Source organism: Harpia harpyja, chromosome 12 (assembly GCF_026419915.1).
Source record: "Harpia harpyja isolate bHarHar1 chromosome 12, bHarHar1 primary haplotype, whole genome shotgun sequence".
NCBI lineage: Eukaryota > Metazoa > Chordata > Aves > Accipitriformes > Accipitridae > Harpia > Harpia harpyja.
The window spans coordinates 9,150,056-9,172,585 of NC_068951.1; the positions used below are offsets into that span (position 1 = coordinate 9,150,056).

The 22,530-nt window shown below is 48.3% G+C and overlaps 1 protein-coding gene across 3 annotated transcripts in view; it reads right to left on the reverse strand.

The window, feature by feature from the left end:
• CAMKK1 (calcium/calmodulin dependent protein kinase kinase 1) overlaps positions 1–22,530 on the reverse strand; it is a 112,524-nt gene that overhangs the window by 52,135 nt on the left and 37,859 nt on the right. For all 3 annotated transcript variants that reach the window (XM_052802872.1, XM_052802869.1, XM_052802871.1), the window contains exons 2-4: positions 16,423–16,976; positions 5,009–5,056; positions 3,224–3,277 (exon numbers count right to left, since the gene is read on the reverse strand). In XM_052802872.1, coding sequence (XP_052658832.1) covers positions 3,224–3,277; positions 5,009–5,056; positions 16,423–16,875 — 555 coding nt within the window. In that variant the 5' untranslated portion in view covers positions 16,876–16,976. The remainder of the gene's footprint in view (positions 1–3,223; positions 3,278–5,008; positions 5,057–16,422; positions 16,977–22,530) is intronic.

Genomic DNA, 22,530 nt, shown 5'->3' on the forward strand with positions numbered 1-22,530 from the left:
ACCCACAAAGTAAATACAACCCATCTACATTTTTCCCAAATGTGGTGATCAGCTTTTTTTCTTGAGAGTTTTTCCTAATTCTAGGCCAGATCCAAAACTCATTAAAGCAACAGAAACCTTTCCTTTTGCTTTGACAGGAGCTAGATACAGTTCCTGGTCCTATAAACTCTGCATTTATGAAGAGAGCTAGCAAAGGGCCTCATGCCTCAGCAAGAATCAGCAGTCACACTCTGAATCATACTCCAAAACAAAAATTTTCTGCTTTCTTTAAAGTTTTGCTCCTTTTTATTGCAGCACACTAGCTTAAAGAAAAGAAAGCAGACAGCAACACCCTGGCCTCATGCTGAAACACTGCACATGTGAATTGGTTATTAGGGACTGCTCACTAAGGGCCAACCAAGGGCTGATTTCCTACAATTATCTGTTATTGCTTTTTACTACTGCGACAAAAACAACCCTCTAGAGCTAAATTAGGGGAAAACTAAACACACAGAAAAGGCCCTCCCCAACTATCAGAATTGCAATTGCTTCTACTAACTGTTGGTAACAGGCAGCTACACTAGGTAAGCCCCTCAGGTGGTCAGGGTGCATTGCTGCAACACAGCCTTGGATGGGAAGGATAAGCAGAGCAGCATGGAAGTTATCTCAGCATTGGGAGAGCACGTGGGTCAGACACACTGGGAGGCGTGGGAAGCTAAGCAACCATTAGCCAGTTATGCAATTTGCTGCTATTTCTCTGAAGCTTTAAAAGGTCTGCCAGCTCCTGGGCTGTTTTAGCATCTTGGAAAAGTGGAGGTCTCTCCATCATGGCTTGCCTCCCTGGAAAACACAAGCACGGGCACCTGGAAGAATCAGGGGCCACAGCCTGCCTGCTTGTGACTGCAGTTGGGGAAGGAGGAAAGCTCCCACTGCCCCAGCCAAAAGGGTAGCAAGCACATGAAACACAGATCTTAGCACCACAGCCTTTTGGCAGCAGTGCAGCCATCTGCCCTTTCCTCTCCCATATGCTGACATTCACTGCAATAAAATGCAGGCAGACACTGCCAATGCTCTTTCTCTGGTCCCATCTCTCCATCCACTGTAGCCCTCTACACATCTCCCAGGATCACCTTCACAGCCCCAGGGTCACTACTGAGATCTGGTTCAGACCCTGCCTCAACCCCCACAACAGGAGGATCGGGGTGAACCAAAGTGTGTCCCTGCAACGTTGACAGTAAGGGGGTCTGTGCACCCTCTCCCTCTTCAGGTAGCAAGGCTGAAACAGAAGTCCCCAGGTATGGGAGCCACTCTCAGGCTGCAGTAGCTTTAAAGTGTTTGCTTAGATTAGAAAAAGAAATGGAGATTAAGTGGGGATTAACTAACACACACCAGGCTAACCTGGACACAGGCTTTCACTTTTAGCTTTGATTTGACCAGCTAAATCTACATCCACAGCGTTAACCTACATCCAAAACATGGACAAGAACGCAGCAGGCAATGCTATCCTAAACTGACCTCTCCCTGCCGAGTTGTGACAACCACTCTGCCTGCCCTGGGCAGCCCACAGCACAGCATCAGGATTCCCAGAACAAAAGGGCAGTGCCAAAATGTAAATTTTCAAAGCAAAATTACAATTTTCAAAGCAAAGCCACTGGTCTTGGCACTGCCTACGCTGGTGCAACAGACAGATCCGGGAAGCCACAGCTGGCACCATTGCTTTCTGCAGAACAAAACTGTCCTGCTGCAGGGCACGGGAGAGAGGACTCGGAAGGCAGTGTAGAAAGGGAGCCATCGGAAACAGCAACCACTCTGGTATAGCGGGTGAGTCAGCTTGGAAAGCACAGGGTATGGAAAGAATTGTGGTTCCTTTGCTTGGCCAGCTCCAGGGCACTTTGTCCAGATTTTTGTCTCATCTCTTCCATCCTTCATTTCAAGACATTTCTCCTGCAATTTCATGCCCACTGGAAGCACAGAAGGGCTAATGAATACTAAGAGGCATGCAACTCCCACCCGGTCCCTCCAACCTGGTATATCACTTGTAAATCCAAGAGTCAGGGAGGAAAAGCTAGCTGGGGAGTAGCAGGGAATGAGCACGCTTTATATCTCCATGGCATATTCTTATTCCCCTTTGTGCGAAGACCAACAGCTCTGTGCACTGGGACAGGGAGAAGCACACAAGTCCGCCCAGGTGCTCTGATGGGCCCATTTTCACCCATGTGAGGCCACTCCATCACAGCAGCGAAAGCAGGACCCCTCTCACCAAATACAGTACAGAACAGCAGCTGAAGTGCAGGGCCAAACTGGCAGGGCTGCATTGAGGGCAGCGGGGTTCAGGTTCAACAGCACTCCAACCACTGAGCTCTGCTCAGCAGATACCTGCCCTGGGATCCACGAGAAACTGCTGAAAGCTGTTTCCACAAGCCTTCAGGCACAGCCACACACAGCAAGGCAGCTTTCCTTTTGCCAGTTGTCCAGCTCCTGCTCTCAGCCTGAACAAAACATGCCACAGGGCAAGCCCAGGGACATGAGCACATCTGCAGACAGATTTTGCAGGAATCCCAGCTGGGACAGTTAGGATTCACCTGCCTCTGAAAGAGGAGGGACAGAGAAGGAGCCTTCAGCATAAGCAGCCTTTCTGAATCTGAAACCCTCCAACTCTGGCTTCAGCTCAGCAAAGGATTTAAAAGCCAAGGTTTACCTTCTGCCCTGCACCCTACACCTCCTGACCTGACAGTGAGGTTCCGTTTGGTGTACAGGGAGGCATCCCGCAAGGGTGTAAGATGCAGGGGAGCCAGGCACTGCCCAGCTAGGCCACACTGTTCAGCATCTTTCTAATAAATTCCCCCATTTCCCTACAAAACATGCCTGCTCATTCCAGGCCAAGCTTCCAATGCACAGCAGGTGCTGAATACCACCACCCACATGCCTCTAATTTCAGGTGACCTGCTTCATAGCTAGAAAATGTCAAGACAAATCAGCAATACACTTCTGCAGCCTGCCTCCAAGATCCCCGCCTGTTATATAAAGGCAGCCCACCCGATTTCCCTCCCGTTCGGAACCGCACGCAACCAGACACAGAGGCAGCAGCTCTATGCCCAGCGGGGAGGTTCAATTCCTTGCATGTTACCCAAATCAGAAATGCATATGCTAAAAGCAGCAAGGCAGAGGGGACCTAGCTCTCAGGAGGGCAAAGGGGAATGAGGAGCAGCAGTGGCAGCAAGGAATGGAGGAGAGAGACACTTACATAATACTTGTCATCATTCTCATTGTAGGCCAGTTTCACAACACCATAGGAACCCTAAAAATAAACACAAATTGCACAGTCAGTTCAGCAGCTTCACCTTGTCTCCTTGCTGCTCAAAGCTGGTAGACCGTGGCCTTAGACAGGGAAAAAAAAAAAAACCTTCAAGGCCCCAGGCCATACCTACCCTTGAGGAAAGTCTGCAGATGATGTGACCCCACAGCGAGGTCATACATTTTGGCAGCTCTGTTGAGCCACGGGGCATTTGAGGATTAACAATGTCTGGAGGAGTTGAGTGTTAGTCCATCACCTCCTGCCCTGAGCCAAAGCCACTGTGTCTGTCTTAACTCAAATGTGGGTGGGGAGCAGAGAGAATAATTTTCAAGAAGATTTTTTTTGTGCAAGTTTGGAAATTCTGCATGAACACTTCTACTGTAGTTCTGCGCAAGACCATTTTCAGCACAAAACCACTCCATCTCTTGACAGCAAATGGACTTCAGTGAGGACCAGCTGCCTGCTTTCCAACTGCATGCTGCCCAGGCAGATGCAGACCCAGATTGCTGCTGTATCCACAGCTCCAGCGAGAGCCCGAAGCCGAACTCCATCCAAATAACTTTTTTTGCAGTTCTGTGTCAACACTATACATTTTATGCAAGCGAGACATGACACCATGGCTAGGTATCATCGCTGACAGATGCCTGTTGAATAAATGAGTGGGATGAACACTATAGCCTTCAAAACATTTCTCTTTTCTTCACTGAGGGCTGGAATGAAGGTCCTGTTCTCAGGAGACAGACCAGCCATGTGGCTGATCCAGAAGCACAGCAGGTCCAGCAGACCCTCCACCAACCTCAGGGTGCCCATCTGCTCACTGTGACCCACAGCAAAAGAGGAGGCATGGGCAAATCCACCAGAAAGAAGGCCTCACACTCTCCTTAAAACATACTTAAGCCAATGACAAGAGCCATAACTGGGTCTGAGGCTGTATGTGAGATTCAGATGGTATCTGCTGTACTACCAGCAGTGTTATCTCTAGCCTTACACCCTGACTGCCAGCAGCCAAACGCACAGCCCACTGCCCACACAGGAAGGGTGCCTCCTCCCACAGCCTGGGGCCTCTCACTTTGGAGAGGAGTTTGGGCTAATGAAGATCTTGGTGAAGGTCTCTGCAGCTCAGGGTGCAGTCCTTTCTGACTGCAATGTTCCAACTGCAAAGGTAGGTACAGCTTCCAGACAGCACTGTCACCCGTGGACCCATCTGCAATGGTGGCAGACGTCCAAATGTGCAGGTGTCTGAACTGCTCACCAGCCCAGACCTCTAAATAACTTTGGAGGAATCTCTTCTGAATCATTCTGCAGCTTTTAAACATGGACTAGAATTAAACTAGCATTTAATTCATGGACATAAAAACTTAAACTAGTCCTGATGGGGACCATACACCTGCTCTGATCTTTTTTTGGTTTTCTTTCCTTGTTGGGTTGTACTAATGCATCAAAGGCTCTTAGTGTTACATTTGGCAAGCAAACACCCTGGAAGGGAGCCAGTTTAACCACCTTCAGAGGGAAGGAAAATAAATTTAGATTTCAGAGGAAGTAGCTCCACTCTGACCTTGAACAAAACTTGCTCAAACTAATAAGGCAAAAAACAAATGAAAAAAACCCCAAAACAAACACAAGTTGCAAGGAGTCTTGGCCAGTAAGATCCCTTGGGCTGGCACAGTCTTTCCACCCATACTTGTGTGTGTGCATGCAGGTTGCTTGTGACAAACATGAGCTCCAATAACGTACCTTCCCTATTTCGCTCTGCAGCTTGTACTGGTTTAATTGCACGCAGTCCTGCAGATCAAAAGGAGAACATAGTTAGAGTATTGGTAAAAGGAAATGACTGAGTTTGAATCAGTATCAAGTAGAGGCAGAGTGCTGAATAATGAAAGACTAAATCTCATTTAAACTGCTATATGTTGCACTATAAGCACTGCTTTTTTTTTTTTTTTGACAGCCCAGGACAAAGCAATTATGGGTTGAATTCTGACTCGGGTTACGCTGGCTTAACACCAGAGGTCCCCTCCACCGCGATTCCCCAGCATCACTCTGGATTCAGCCCAGTGAGGCTGACAGCAGCTTCTGGCCTCTTTACATTAACCACCGACATTGGACTGTGCTGAATACCAAGTAGAAAAACACCTGTCCCCAGCTCCACGGGGCTCTCACAGCCTGGCAGCTCTCAGCACCCAGGCACCCACGGCAGCCCCAGGGTCACAGCATGAGCCCATGCCCTTCCCAACATCAGCCTGGCAAAGACAGGGACCCTCTGCGGGCCATGCATGAAAGCTGTGGCTGCACCCAGAGGAACCCTGACCTGGATCGTGGGCTGCTCTTTGAGGAGAGCGCATGGAGCCAAGCTCCTTTGCTATGCAACACAAACAATAGTAGATTCCCTTAAGCTGATACAGTATTTGCTAAAATAAATCACCCCTAAGGAGGTCTGATCTCTGCAAACTATCCAGCACTGAAACCCCAGGAGGTGGGAAGGTGGTGGATGCAGACACCCAGCAAGCTGTGACAAGGATGTCATGATGGGGTGCTGAGTTACTCAACAGATGAGGAACAGTGCAGAGAGTGATGGTGGCCGCAGCCATCGACTGCTGGAAAGCAAGGCGGAACAGAAGAGCCATGCAGTCATCTGATGTTAAATCCACCCTTCCTTTAGTATTGTACTACCTAAAGGGAAACACTTCCACAGCAGCAGCAAAACCTCCACAGCTTCATTTGGAGCTGCACCCCCCCCCCCTTAATTACAACAAAAAAATCCCAGATGCCGCAGAAGCCTGAGGGGCTCAAGACCACCAGCACAGGGTGAGCAGCATGCACTGCCCGCACCGAGCTCTCCCTGCAGCTGCCCGGCTGCTGGGGAGCACCCAGGGGACCTGCCTGGCTCAGCCACTGAGACAGGGTCCGCGGGAGCACAGCACACACTTTGCTGCAATGCAAAGCTCCTGGCAAAGAGTCAGGGTGCTCTTGCAGGGATCTCTGCAGTGCTGGCACCACAGAGGGTGGGCTGCAGTGGCTTTTACCTTGGTCCTGACTTAACACACAGCACTTAACTGCATTGCAGGGGAGGGGAGAGCCCCAAACTCGGTGGGGTGAGGGAAGGGGGGAGTTTCCAACCACAGCGCATGGTGTGGGCTGAGCCTTAGATGGGACACACTCCCCCAGACAGCATTTTTGAACACAGTATTTCTCCCCAAAATTGCCAAGCACTAGAGCAGGCTGGAAATTCACTTCTAGCCTCTGCACCAGGCACTTCTTTGGGAACAAAGCTGAAATAAAATACGCAGACAGGTAGCTTAACCTTCCCATAAACCTCAAAATAGCCCTGCAATCTACAGAAGCAGCACCAGGACAGCAAAGCTGTGCCAGATGCTTTCAGTCTCTTTGTAAGAACAGGGGGTGTCACAGCCCCAGTCCATGCAGCATCCCCACTGAAAGCGACACTCGAGACTCTTGAGCTGCATTAGAGCATGGATGTGGTAAATGATAATTTTGACTTTTCCCCATCACCAACCAGAAAACACTCTAACGCAAGCGATCGTCACAGTGAAGGAGAATAAAGGAATGGGGAATTGATGACTTTTAAAGCCTGCAAGCAGTGGTTTGTCAGGAATACAAGGAATGATTTAAATCTTGATCTTGTTTCCAGTGAAGGAAGTTTTTTCCACCACCCTGACAGGCAAGAAGAGCCAACTGTGAGTAATGGGGCCATAGAAGTATATTAACTCTGCTGCTAGCAAAGCACATATCTTTCCAAAGGCAAAAACCAATCCATCAGAACTAGAAGCAACAAGAGAGGAGAGAGCATGACCCAACAAAAGCCAAGATGTAAAGCACAAGGCCACTGAAATACATGGAAAAGAAAAATCCCATTGAATTTTGTAGAAAGGACTCCCCTCCCCAAAGGAGGGGACAGCACACAGGAACCCAGAGTATGGACACGTGGAGGACAAATTCTCCTGCAAACACCACGTCAGCAGATTCACTTCCCAGCATGAGGCTGTGCTTTGCATCATGGCAATTTTCACAAATTAAGCAGGAACAGTTTTCTGTTGATGTCTCCTGCCCTGGGTTTCCCTGTGCTCAGCTTTGCACCCCTTGCCTTGTCCTGTGCAAAACTGCAGTGCTGCAGAGATGGGGAAACGCTCACCAGAGTGGCTGAGACAGGCAGGAAAAGTGACCACCCCTCTGAGAAAGCCTCCAAACACCTCAGTATCTCCTGCTCTTCAAACCAGCAAACTTGCAATGACCAGGTCCTGTTATCAGGCCTCCTCCCCGGAGTAGGGATTACTTGAACAAGTAAATACAGCCTTTTACATGTAGCCGTAGACTTTTTGGTACCTTGTTTCAAGCTAAGGTGGAATCTCTAAAGCACCAAGTTTGCTGCTGCTTCTTGCCAACACACTGTCGAGGCAGCCACGGCAGCATTTTTTCCCTCCCTCCTGAAGGAGCAGAGTCCTTTGTGCAGGACATAGTCCATCCAGCTGGGCAAACCCCCTTACAAAGCATTTAGTGCAACTGAGGAGGGGCTATGCCTTGTCCCTGTGTCTGAGGCACCAATTCCTTTGACTCTGACCATCAACTTCCCACCTTCCCTCTTACCTCTGGCTAGAAATTACCACTCTTATCCCGCACCAGACCAATCACCTGAAGCATATCTCTGGTCTTTCACTGCTGCTGAATGGAGCTTGCGAGCAATGCCAGGACACCCACCTTTGGGGAATGTTTTTTTAAAAGGGATGGATAAATACCGGGATGGAAACATCCAGAGAGGGTCCAAAGGAAAGGCAATGACAGGGTCTGCAGCACAGCCTCTGAGAGTTTACATGTGCTATTGCCACATCCCTACTTGATCCACACCTCCATCACTCTCCACTCAGATAATTACTGGTGAGAAGCACTATCATCTTAGCTTCTGCGATGCTTCAAGCACTTGAGCTGAACGCAGCAAAAATCAAACCAGATTATAGGTGCTTTCTACCTTTTTTTTTCCTTGTAGAAAGACCGTAATTCACAGCTCAAGCAACTCCTGCCACGTGTTGCTGCAGACTGGCAGGGTTGTTATTATGTTATTTGGTTTTCCTGCAGGAAGTGGGATAATTGTACTATTCCTTTATCAGAGAGAAACACCTATCTCTGGGCCAAGTGTTTCTTAAAGATAACATTGTACAATCCTCTTGATTTCATCACGCCAATATATTTGCAACTGCTGATAAACATGAACAGAGCAAGAACCTTAATGAGATCCTTTAATGAAAAGCTGTCAGCAAAAGTCTGTCATCAAAGTCTGTCATCAGACTACTGTGTCTGTCCAAGTGTGCAATAATTGTTCCACCTTAAAAAACAAGATGCCCCATTTGTTAACATGTCCAAAGTATTATACAAGAGAGGGAGGGGGGGAATCAATGCCACAGAAAATAAAAATTGATCAAAAATCATAAAGCACTGTGAATACCAGAGTCCAGGCCCAACTCCATAAATGCCACTGCTGGGTGACAGAAACCCCGAGAAATTGAGAATTGAGCTTTTGCTGTCCGGGGGGGGACATGGGGATGGGAAGGAAGAGCCAGAGCTAGTTTCCAAAGAAAGACATTTCTGAAAACAATCAGACTGCCTACATACATACATACATATATAATGGAGAATTTTGCCCCCTAAAAGAAGCCAAGTTCACCAATCTGAAAAGAATGACAAGTTTCAGCAATTCAGAGATACATTTTAAAGAGAAGCAATGGAAAAGAAATGGAAAAGAAAAATGGGAACTAAAAGCCAGTAATGAAGACAACACTGGTTTAAACTCATCCTCTCTGGAAGGGGAAGTGAAAGCATTTCTAAAAACAGACAAAATGAAAATAAAAGCCAGAAAAGGGGTATAAGGGGCAGCAATGAATACAAATTAGAAAGTTGTTCAGGGACGGAGAAGGACACATAGCAAGCCCAGAGCTCATGGAGTTTAGAAAAATAAACAGATTTTTAAACAACATCTAAAACCAAGTGCAAAACTGGAAGCCCAGCACCACAACCGGCTGCTGGCAAGAGCACTGGCCACAGCTGGGCATAAAGTGCAACACCGAGGCTCAGCATTGCTGCCCGGGCTCACCCACCCAAGACCCCAAAGCTGGATACAGAAGCCTGGGCACCTGCTGGGTCCCTGGGGTATTACTGGGAGAGTGGCTAGAAGAATAAAAGGGGGCTGGAACCGTTGGGACGAAGGCAGCCCCCTTTCCAGCCCCTCTGCAACTGCAGCTTTGGCCTTCTCCTTCCCTCAAACCTCACCCTTAGACAAGTTGGAAATGAAAACTTTTAAATAAAGTTTAATTAATTCAAGGAAAAGAAATTAGCCATGCCTGGGGGCGAATCTTCTTTGAAGAAATGTTTTCCGAGTATCTTTGATCTTTTCAAGAGAGCTCTAGTTTGAGCACCACAGTAAGACCTCTAGAAAAAATTAGTTTGGGGAACTGTGGGGCTGGAAGGGGAAGTGCTCCAGCCCAAGCTGCATAGGAGCTCAGTCCCTGCCACTGCCCTGGTCCCACCTGGGTTTACCTTTGTGCACAGCAAGGAAATCATGACCTTATGAAGAAAACCAGGCAGCTCCCAGAGACTGGAAGAGTGTGAGATCTGGATCAGGCAGGCACTGAAGCACTGCCTCTCACAGCTCTTGACACCAGTTGCTTCAAACCAGTTGGGCAAACAAGCAGGAGGCCTATGATAAAGATGTGGAAAGCCAAGGAAAGAAAGGACAAAGCAGCAATTTATTTTCCATGCCTCTGGGATAAGCCATGGACATCAAGCGTAGGAAAATTCCCTTTGTCAGCTCATCCTCCTCCCTGCGTGCTTGGGCTAGCAGCAGCACCAAGAAGGGAGAATGCACTGGCCCGACTTACCCTCTCCACTCCTGCTAAAGCACACACAGCCCCAGCCCACCACCACGACATGTGGGGCTGCCCAGGCAGCGAGGAGCTGTGGTGGTGCATTCCCCCCCTTCCTTCCTGGGCCGCTCTACGATCTCAGGAATTCCCATTAGGCCTTGGCCTTTGTGTAATGAGTTGGGCAGTTAAGTGTCCCCTGACCGTACCAGGAACTCTTGCGTAGCTAAGGTGGAAAGAGGCACTGACTGTACCAAGAACTCCTGTTGCCTGGCCGAGGCAGGGAACGAGAGCGGGAATAACTAGTCATCCCCTGACAGCCTCGGAACATCCCTTACCTGGACCGTAGCTCAAGTGGAACTGTACCAGTGCTACTGGAATCCCAGTAATTTGCTGATGACTAAAGCCAGTCATCTCATGAACCTATAAACAGCGGTCCTAAGTGAGGTCCTTTGAGCTCTCCTGGACCGCAGCGGGCTGCAACCAGCATTGCCCTCTGAGTGGGACGCCTCTCAGAGCTCGCCAACTCTCCAGTTTGTGAAATTCAGAGGACCGTTGCCAAAAGCTGATGACAGGACCTGGGCGGAAACCCTTTACTCCTTGAGGCTCAACCCTCACACATTTAGAAATGCAGAGACATTTGAACTGAATTTTTCACTGAAATCAAGGGGAATTTTTAACAGGTGTACCTTTGTTTATGTATGTATCTTTGTGTCTGTGTGTGTGTGTGTGTGAATTGACCTAGGTATCTGGTAGCAAGTATAGTATAAATATTGCCATTTTGAATCTATAATTAAATCACTGTTGTGATTGTAGTAAATTCTACTGAATCACTTTGTAAAGGTTAAATTAGTCAATGATTACGTGCTGTTAAATCTTGCGATCCACCTTAAACTGTGTATGAACCTTAGACTACTGCTACACACATAATCCTTTAAGACATAAACCATTGACCAAGTCTGGGACTAGGAGTGGATCCAGCCGCACTTAAGCTCCATTAAGAGTTTAGAAAACAAGGGGGGTCTTCTCTGAATCTCGTGACTCAATGGGAGGGTCTTCCTTACTCTTTATATTCCTTCCATTAGACATAAACCATTGCCCAAGTCTGAGACTAAGACTGGACCTAGCTGCACCTAAGCTCCATCAGGAGTTTAGAGAGCAAGGGGGTCTTCTCTGAACCTTGTGACTCAATGGGAGGGTCTTCTTTACCCTTTTGCATCTTCGGTCTCTATATAAATCGTTCTAGTTTGATTCTAACTTGATTTTCCTTTCCTTCATCCACGTATTAAGTAATAGAGTGAACCTTGCCATCGAACTTTGTGAAGTCGTGCTTTTATAAACTCCTATTAAAACACTTTTGCTAATACCCTTTAATACCCTTGTGATTCTTTAAGTTGCCCAAACCACTCATTCGCGACAGGAGCTACAACGACCTCCTGCTGATCCCAGAGGCTGGAGAGACCGCACGGATGCTGGGGCTAGAAGAACCAGGATGCCAGGGAGTGGGTGGATGCAGTGTGAGAAAGGGAACATGTAAAAAAGAAAGGACGATTCAGCCAGAAGAGACTGGAGGAAGAGAAAGTATAAAGCAATTAACTGTGCTGGCAGGCTTGGGAGAAAGCCTGGAAAAAGACATCTTTATTATTCTTCTAGCTACTCTCCAAGTGAGACTTTTCTTGTCTACCTAAAAAGGTTACTTTGGGATGGCAGAACAAAAAAACCCAGCATTACATTTTCAAATGCCACTTTCCAGCAAGCAGCACCTCTACCCTTTCACAGACACAAGCCCTGCCATTTTAGGCAGGACAAGCTCTGTCAAACACAGCGACAAGATGCCCATCGGTCTGTACGAACATGTTCACAGAGAGCCTTGCCCTGGTACATACAAGCACCAGAGCATCAACCGTGCAGCAAAGCAGAAACTGCTTTTAGCAGCCCCAGGAAAGCCCTCTCCTCTTGCCATGCTACCAGCACCGAACAGGTGCCGGGAATGTCACATCAACAGAGGCAATGTGGGCCAGCAACCTACACTCTGGGGCCTGTGCCTCAGCTCTGCAGCGTTATGTACCCTTAATAGCTTCAGCTGAATCACTTCTGTGCCACAGCTAAAGACAAAGCCATTCGCTTGTTAGAGCAAAGCATTGATGGGCAGCAAAGGCAGCAGAAATCCCAACAGCCTAGCAGGCACTCCTACCAGAGAAGGCGGCACTGAAAGGACCTTCTAGGCCATAGTCCATGAATAATCTAAGAAAGGAGGGGAACAAGCAGGAAATTTTTAAAATTACAGATCAATTTTGATAGAGATACAACAGAACAGGTTAAGTACACAGTAATGCTGTCAGAAGAGCAGAACCGGTTACTTCTCTTGCAGAGTTAATACTGCAGATCTAGAGTTGTCAGCAGTGGCTGCAAGACACCAGCAGCTGCCAACTCTTTGTCCCAGGGCAATTAGCTAATTGTTGGCTCTGCTTGGTTGATCAGGACTGCCTCTGTGCAAGACAACAAGCCTTGGCTCTGCTGCAGCCATGTTGGCCCAGGAGCCATCGTCTTCCTAAATAATAAACCCAAGAAACTCCACTCAGAAGGCAGGCATTTGGGGTATTGGACGTGGGGGATAGGACAGCATGATTCACTGCCCGCTCGCAGCACCGGGTGAATCCTCCTGCAGCGTCACAGGCTCAGCTTCAGCTCTTGGCCCTCTGATTCCTGAATGTAAGTTCTCCTCCTAGCCTGTGAACAACTATTAAACTAGCATTAAAAAGCTCAGCAGTGCCTCTCTAACTGAACACATAGTTCTTCCATAATTCAGCAGAGAACAACAGAAAATTCACCTCTGCCTTACCCCCATATTCCATTTCCCCATAGCCCATCTCCATTATTTCTCCAGATCAGTCAAGGATACAGAACAACTGACAGCAAGGCAATGAGCCACCACTCCTGCTATCACTGGAGAGGGAAAGCGGATTCAATCCTAGGTGGCTATCAGCATAGCACAGGAAATTTTGATATGCAGCTGTGCCATCCATCTCTGCTCCTGATGGATGGCGCCTGCACGTGTGCCACTGATAAAGCCTGAATGCTCAGGAATTTCATCTTCATTTTTGCACAAACTCACTCGGGCAGCAGCCACAAGCCGGAGCAATGAATGTCCTGCCACCTGAAAGGCACTGTCTGATGATGCCAGATACCCAATGCAAGGAGAAAGGAGCAACTCCAAAATAGCTTTAAGCAGGTGAGAGATATGGACTAGAGTACAAATGTGCAGCTTGCTTAGAACAAGATGTGTCAGAGTCATTTGCGGGGAGACCAGGGGCAATACCGTGACCAGTGAGCTGGATCTTGTCAGACTGAACTACAGCCTCCCTGCTCACTGAGGGTGTTCGTATCAAAATGATCAACAGAAAACATGACAGCAGCTGCCGCTAAGTACGCCATAATTGTATTTCTCATCACAGGGTTATTTTATCCCCCATAGGACCAAGCCTCAACAGAGAGTCCCCCATAAATCTTAGAAGCCCTGCCCCTACCTCCTGGCTCTGCTCAGTCTTCCCTGCCCACATGCAAGGCTCTGCTAATTGCTTAGAGCAAATGTACTGAGCAAATGCATGTAACAACAGACGATCTGCTCTCTATTTGTCTTTGGAGTTCCCTGCTGTATTTAGTCAGCTGTATAGCTCAGATGTGGACTGTCAATGCCTCTCACAGCCATGAACACAACAACCCTACAACAACCACGTAGCAGCAACTGGTAGGTCATATGCAGGATGCTGGAGTTGGGCTGCACGCAGGCTGCACGCTCACCTTGCTGTCACACATCTAACACTTAACTTCTCATCATTCAGTGGCCAGCCTCAAACTTTATCCTATAAACAAGCATGCATCTTCTTAGTCCTTTTGCTATTCCTTACAGAATACAAATACTGTCCCTATAAGCTGGGAAGATGAAGCACAGCTCCCGAGAGCACCACTGCAAGGGTGAGCACCCACCTCCAAACGTGCACAGCTCTCGCCTGGGCTCCCTTCCCCCTCCTACTGCAGCAATTCTCCATTAATATGAATGATGGTTTCCAATCAGCACAGCTTTGTTAAGCATCTGGGCTGCACCAGAGCAGGGCTCTAAATAGTTATATCAAAGTGACCATTAAAAACACAGTACTGCATAAAGAATTGCTGCAGGAGCAGGGAAATGAAGGGTTCCGCATCTGCATTTCAAACTAAGCATTTCCTACCCCAAGGCAGTAACTATTGCTCCCCAGGATGCAGATGCTGTGGAAGAGGACGGAGTATTTTGAATTTGCTTGCAGATGAGAATGTGCTAGTCACACTCGACTGCAGTTACTTTGAAACAGATTTCAGACAAGCCTCACGCCTGGCACAGTCAAAGTACTGCAGGATGGGAGAGCTGGCACACAAGTCACGTCCGCTTCCAAGAACTGGCTCCTCTCCCTCCTCGTCTCCCTTATTAAAGCATACGGCTGCCATCAAAGAAGCTGCAATCTCTGCAGTGCACCTTCTGCAGATATCCTCTTATCAGCTGGGGATGCCACGACCCATCTCACAGCTAATGTGACTTGCAAAACTTCCCAGAGGACAACAGCTGATTTGCCTGTGCACAGCACCCATCCTCTCAGATGTGCAAGGGGAAAACACCCACTTTTCAGGAGGGAAACACTAAGCCACATAGATGTTAAGCTCCAGGTCACTTGGACCCACACTGGCAAAAGTCTAAACTCCAGTGATTTCGGTCCCTTACAACAGAGGGCGGGACTGCGGTGGGATTTAGGCATCGCAGCTGGGAGCAGCACAGTGCCCGAGAGCAACATATTGTCACAGTGGCACGGGCAGAGCCATGTTCAGCAACATATTCCCCATCGCCTAGGTGAGGAAGAGTCAGATGGGCACTGCTCCTGAGCCCCCAGCTGCTGTCTCTGTCCAGCTTCAGTGCCTGGGCACAGCAGCAGAGGTGAATTCACTGGGTGAGCATCTGGAGAGAAATGGTGACGCAAGGAAAACTTGGGGATTTTTCCTCCACAAATAGCAGATAAAAGTCTCAGGCAACACACAGCCTGGGCTTGGGGGATAATTCAGGTGTGAGCCTGTGTTTTTTCCCACACTAGCTGTCAGCCCCACAGAGATGACGTTCCCTCTCCAGTACTCCAGACAGCCCATTCCCTACTTAAAATCCTTCCCCAGCCAGTAGCATTTTACAAAACATTTTGCCTTCAAGAACCACCCATTTACACCACCTCCATGATGCCTGGCTTCCAAAGAAAGCCCTGCTGAAGTCTGTTTGATCTGCATGCCCCTTTCTCATAGGCACTGCTGCAGGCTCAGCATCTTCAGTGCAACGCCAGGCAGCGTGGTCCGAGCAGCCCCTCTTTCTGCTCCCCATGACAACACGTCACAGCATGTATGCCGGTGGAAAAGAAAGGCTGCAAAGAAAAGCTGCAGCTGCAGATGCCTTCCTTCTTGTCCTTCCCCAGGACAGCAGAAGGGGACAGGTTTCCCCACCTGGCACAACACAGGGAATTGCAACCAGCAGCCACTTCCATCAATACACTTGACCACTAACAGCATGTTACACCTCTGGGACAGGTCTGAGCCCAGGTCTGGTACTGGGAGAGCAGCTGCAAGATGGATGAGCAGGAACAACCTCAGCCACCCTGAGACACTCCTCTGAACAAGAGGGGGTCACGGCCCGCCGTTACCACTGCTGTTACCAATGCTTTAAAGACAAAGGAAAATCCTGACAGGAGTAGGAAACACCAGTGCATTTAAGCTCTTTATAAAATTAAATCATGCCTTCAATAATGGCAAAATACAATAGGAGATACATAATCTCCAGAAGCTTAAATCTGTAAAATACCAGCAGCAAAGCTGCCGTGACTGATAAAATCCCGAAGGACACATACAGCAGGGACATGAGAGCAAAGCCATTTGGCCACAGCCCTCTCTCTGAACAGCTTGACAGGCCTTCTGCATGCTACCGCTACAACACGGGGGGTCCTGGCCCCTCAAAGGACTATCCCAGGCAGGTGGGGGGCTGCAGGAGCCAATGTCAGGACCAGGGCTACACCCAGCAGAGGTCTGGGGGATGGATACAAAGGTGTCCAGCCATTCCACGCAAATACAATCCCTGGTTTAGGGATTTCCCCCCCCCCCCCCCACCTTAGAAAAAAACGGTGCTTTCAGATCTACTACTCCAAAAGACTGAAGACTCCCATTACCAGTTAAGAAAGACTAACCTTACCTTGACACCACAATTATAGGGGAGAACACACTTACCTCAGAATCTGATATGGAGACCCGATTGGACTCTATCGTTGGTCTCCTCATTATACGTGGCGATGGTCCTGTGGCATAAGGACCATAACCTGGAGTGTTGCTAGAAGCCAAATAACCTCCTGATGATCTTTCCTGAAGAGACAATTTCCTACTTGATAGGACGGGTCTAGTGAGAGGTCTCTTGGGAACATGCCTCCAGTGAGCATCTTCTGACCGTTGGGAAGGCAGTTCATTCATTCCCACATCACTGTTGACTCCATTTCTTTGGACGTCTTTTATGTTATCAGAAAAGACTGTGTCATTTTCTTCAGTGTTGTCTTCACCATTTTGGTCACTTCTGTCTGGGCCAACAGCCACATCCATGGCTGCTACCCGCTCTGCCAGTTCAGTCTGCGTGTCTTTGCAGCACATGTCTATGCGATCATCCATGGCATTTGTTGGAGAGTCCTCCATCGCTGCGTCCAACTCGTATGGTCTCAGATGGCACTGCAGAGAGCTGCGATGCTAGCACTCACAGACAACATGTGGCACGAAGGAATCTCTCCATGAAATACCTAAAAGGAAACACAAACAGAGGTAAACTGAATAATAATGTTCACTCAACACAAACATAACCAAGACACCCATCTTTGGCTTCTTCCAGCGTAAAAGAAATGGAAGGCAAAACACTGACAGGCTATTAACAAATTGCAAACACTCAGCAGGAAAGGCAAACCCAAGCATCGAGCTAGATATGAAAGTGATAAAGATGAGATTTTTATCTGATGTGCAACAAGTGACGCAGCTAAAGAGAACTTCTGTAGCTGGACCAACAGTCAACCTGAGCTTACAATAAAGAGAGAAGTATAGCTTCTTAACAAGCCAAGGGTAAAGGGTCAAACTTTTTACCTCTTGTATTCTTATCTATAGGGTACAAGAGCTTCTGGTACGTATCCAAACCCAATGAGCTTAACAACAAATCCATAGCCATTTAGGGCTCCACAGTACTCTCTCTCTTGCCCTGTAGGGCCCTAGAGAGTGTCACAGAATGGCTTGGAAACCAAGCCATGGCTGGTGACTTCCACACTCTCAGTTATTTGCAACATAGTCAACAGCAAAGGCAGAATTTAAAAGCAAGTCTGGTTCCAGGGTCACCCCTGGCCCCCCACAGTTGCAGCCTGTGTGCAAACACACGTTAACCTTGCTGCCCACCATGTATAAAAGCCACACTGAATTGCAAATCAACAACGCTTAATGATTACCAGCATGTGGGAATCAGCTTTTCCTTTGGAAAAAGACCTACTGAACACAAAAATGCAATACAAAGCTAAAACTGCTGAATAAAATCGCTGTTTCCTGGATGCTAATTTCAGTTTCAATTTAAAACAGATTTCAGTCTTCCCAGCACAGTCCGGAGCAGGAAATGATCCTCTGCAGCACATGGCTGTCATCCCTTAATCACCCCTGAAGATGCAGTGCTGCAGCATGCATCATCTCAACCCTCTGCCCAGTTTCTAGGGTCAGTGGGGGAGAACTTAGTTTTAGTCACAGCATCCTGGACTGCATCCAGTGAATTTCAGTGTCAGCTTAACTCTGAAATATTGCAACCTTTGGCTCTCTACACACAAAGCAGGTTGTGCATAAAAATCCCTGCAAGCCAGGTGACACTTGCATTGCCCTGTTTTCACCCTGGCTACATTTAATTTACATGAGGAAGGGTGGGCGTGAGCGAGTTCAAAAACCCCCATCCAGCATCAGCCTCAGAACACACACACGACACCCTCGTCGAGGAGCATGGAGCAAAGGCTGAGCCTGGCTTGAAGCTGTCCAACAATGCTCACTTAAATACACTACAGCTGAACTCTGCTGCAAAGAGAGACGACCTCCCAAGTTGCCTGCAGAAGTGCAGCAGCCAAGCTCAAGCAATCTTTTATATCCATAAGGAAACTAGAGAAAGATCTGGATGGGAGGCTTCACCCTAGGTCAGGTGCCAATCAAGAGGGACACACACTGGGCACTCAGTGTCACAGAAAGAGAACATCCAAATCTAACACGTTCCTCCCCACAGTCCGCTGTTCACCTCCTTCCCCTCCTTCTCCACCCGGGAATAATCTTCCCCCCTTCTCCTGCCTTTTCTGAAGGCTTGTTTGAAACAAATTGACAGAAGTGTCACTCACTCAAAACAGTAATGAAATGGTAAGATCAGCTTTAAAAGCTTTTATTAAAACTATATTTAAATCCTTCAATCCCAAAGCACAAATCCCTTTCAGAGCCAGGATGCAGGCACTGTGGGGTGGCTCACAGCAGCAAGGGAAGGCGTGCAAGGTTTGGTCCAACACATACTGCACATGGTCCCACAAACCCACAGGCAAAGCAGCACAAGCCCCCCCTCTGCTAGACGTCCCTGCTCTCCCAGACCAGGCTTCAAGGTAGAAAGCCAGCTGCAGCCCTGCACTGGCTCAGCGATGACCTTGTCCTTCGAAACAGATTCACAGGAAGCCCACAGAGGGCTTGCTGTCTGCAAAATGCTCATGCGAGGTTTGCACTTGGAAAGCTTCTGAGCTGACCTAGGAGCATCAGGTCAGGGCAACCGCAAGCCTGGGGCCACTCTGCTATCTCTGAAGAGGCTTTCCTTGCACTCCAGAGCCTGCAGAGCAGCACATTTCCTGACCAGACACTCGTGAGGACTCCTCGTGGAATGCCTGTGCGCTCGGCTTTGGGTGAAGGTTAGTGCCTCAGCCCCTAGGAAGAAGCACAGACCAGCCTCCAGCCCTGCCTGCGGGGCAGCAGCTTCCCAGGGCTCCTGTGCATGGTTGGGAAAGCACCAGTCCACATCTCCGCCATCAGCAGACATCTCCTGCGCCACTGGGGCTGGGCTGCAGCTCTCCTCACAGTCCAGCCTGTGTGTTCCCCTCAATCAGGGAAACAATTTTAAATGAAGGGAGGGAGGGAGTAAAAATGTTTTCACCATTTAATCCAACTTGCACAAGGGATACAAGGAAACCTCTGATTCCACCCTGCATTAAAAGCCTGGATTTGCTCTTCTGCCTATAGAGAAACAAACCCAAGGCCTTTCCTTGCAGCAGCTTTAGTTTCTGGACAGTCACAGCTCACCTCACTCCTAGGGAGCATCAAGAGGAAAATCAACCTGCAACTGAAGTCTGCAGCTCCCCCACCTTCTTCCCTTCTCCTGCCACAACGTTTTCCCCACATGCAGGAGCAAGGGGAGGGAAGCATCTGCCTGCATTGCTGTGCAGCTGGCTGTGAAAGCCCACAGATCACCCACCTGGATTGAACACTTGGGCATCTCACACTGCTCAGCGCTGGGAACAGCAGCCAGGTCCCGGCAAACAGCGATGCTCGTGTAAGCCACCTGCACAGCTCTTCATTGCCCAGACCAGGAACCCTGGGGTGCCACCCCGTCAAAAGCAGAAGCACACTTGCACAGCTTTAACCCACAGCTCAGGCTGCAAAATAAATCTTCCGCTAATTCACAACTTACTTAAATAGATAAACTTAAGATAAACCCCATAAATCAGTTCATCCGATCAAAACAAATAGACCCATACAGCATCACAACAAATAATACAGTGCTGCTAGGAGTATGCTAAAAAAATCCAGCAAGACTTAAAAGAAAATAATTGTTCATCTGTAGAGCTGGGCTTTGTTTCAGGTTCTGCTGTTTTGAAGGATTCCTTTTCACTGATAAATCCTCCAAAAGTGTATTGGAAAGCAATGGTTTCCGAATAAGCAAATCAGTTACGCACAGACCAGTCTTACTGTGCATAAAACTCAGTACAAAAGGCAATTATTTATTTCTGTGAGGCAAAATCAATGGTGGATTTGCAGTTTGTCAGGCTATAACACAACCGCACCTTGCTGTGATGGGACATCCCAGTGAAACAGAGACACCACCACTACCTTCTACAAGCCTGATGCTCTTCATGCAGTCAGCAGCCCGATCCCCCACAACACTAAACACCTGCTGTACATCAGAGGATTATGCTGCAGACATGAACTAAAGCTGCAAACAAGCTTATATGAGCAAAATTAATTTACTTACACATATCTTATTTACCATTTTTTCCTGTAGCTACTCCTCTGTTGCAGGCAGGCTGCCACTTAACAGTGTTTTTTGCAATATATTTATCAAATGGCTGCACATGCTTCCCAGACAGGCGCTGAGCAGAGCATGGTACAAAATACCCTTTTGAAAGGAATATGATTCTGGAGAAAATCTCTCTGTATTGTACATGGGAGTGGGAGATGAGTGAATGCAATTAATTTTGCTGCTCAATAAAGTATTTCAAGGCATTGTTTGAAAAATAAAAAACTGCAAATCTAGTTTACTGCTTGGTTCTTCCATTTGGGTAACTAGAAACATTCCTATGAGGAAGGATGGGGAGGTTAAAAGGCCCTGGGCCTTGGCAAATCCAGCTTCATTTCCTGATTTTGCTACACGCTACCCAGAAAAGTGACTTTACAGCTTCATCTGTTGCAGTTCCCAGGTTAAGAAGGATGACGCTGCCCTCAACCCACCGTGTCCCGCTTCCCCTTCCTGCCTCTGAGAACATACCTGCCCTGTGCTGAGGCACCAAGGGCCTTTGCAGTAAAAGAAGTCACAGTGAATAATAACTATAAAGAGCATTTGCATGGAAAGTGTTCAGGCAGCGATTTTGTTGCTGCTCAGAGTTGGAGACTTCTTCAAATGCCTGTGGATGGTGTCCTCCATGCCAGCATGTGCACCGGCAGGGACATCACACTGAAACCCTGTTTGAAGGCCACAGCCATTAGGTGCCTCTTGACCACACAAGACCCACAGGCACTCTCACCAAGTCAGGTCCCAAAGATCACAGAAGGCTTTAGTCTGCTGCTTTAATATACACTACCAAGGTCAGGAATCAGGTCAAGTTTTCTAAATGGTACAGGCAGCCATGTACCAGGACAGGCTGCCTGCAGAGGGGATGTCATCTCCATCACCAGCATCCTTCAGCTCAGGTCAGACTCCCCACCAGGAAGCCAGTCCTGCCTTGGGGCAGAGCTGGGCTGCACATCCAGCCCTATCTTGTATCACCCTGTGCTTGTCTTGTGTTTCCTTCAGGTGATCCCCCACAGCAGCACGGCCAGGGTGAAGAATCTGCTCTGACTGCTGTCAACTGGCGCCAGAAACTCCCTTTAAGGAGAGAAGCGGCAAGTCCTGGGCTGGGCTGCCAAATCCTGAACAGCTCCTCGAATGACATTTTTGAAATATTAGGTCAGCAAGTCCCTTCCAGAGCCCGAGCTGTCTCCCCACACCAAGCAAATACAGCCTATGACTATTTCCATCCTGGAGTCTCTCATGCGCTCCTTATTCTGCAGTTGGGTCTGCATGACTTACCCAAGCACTCAGCGTTAGTCCACTGTTCTGACATGAGTGAGATATTTCCACAGCCCCACCCTGACCCTATCAACTTTTTATACACGGGGAGACGCTTGCCCCAAATCCAGCCAGCTCACTCCAACACCTTCAGTCTGGAGAAGCTGAAGAGGAACTTGCATCCCACAGCCATGCACTGGACCAACATCTGAGCTGCCACGAGCCCCACAAGCACAAAGTGGTTTGCAACACATGAGTCTTCAGACCTCAGGAGCCAGCCACTTACAGGTCTCATTGCTGTGGTGGAAGAGCAGCCAGAAGGTTCATTTTTGATGCAGCAATTCAACTGAGAGCACACTGGCCTTCATTTCAGCTCTGCTCACTCCCGACACATGGAACAGGGCACCTGAAGATAAGGTTGCCTCCTGCCTACCTCCACTCACACTGCTGCTGCAAGGAATCAGGCCTCGGAGAAGCACATGAGCTTCTTGGCATCTGTGAAAACTACTTTCAGACATCCACTGGCCGAAAGGCAGCCCAAACCAAGCAGTGAAGAATGACGAGAAGCTGCAGCTTTGTGAAGCCAAAAAGAAAGCAAATCCCTGCAGCCCTTGCAGAGATAATCAAGACAGATGTACACCAGACCAGCCATTTGGACTGTGTTCTAGCTGGGAAGAGGGTAATCACTTTTGGTACTGATTCGTGACTAGAAGCAGCAGACATTAACACAACCCAAATAATAAATAAGAATATACTGTTTGTGCTTTTTGCAT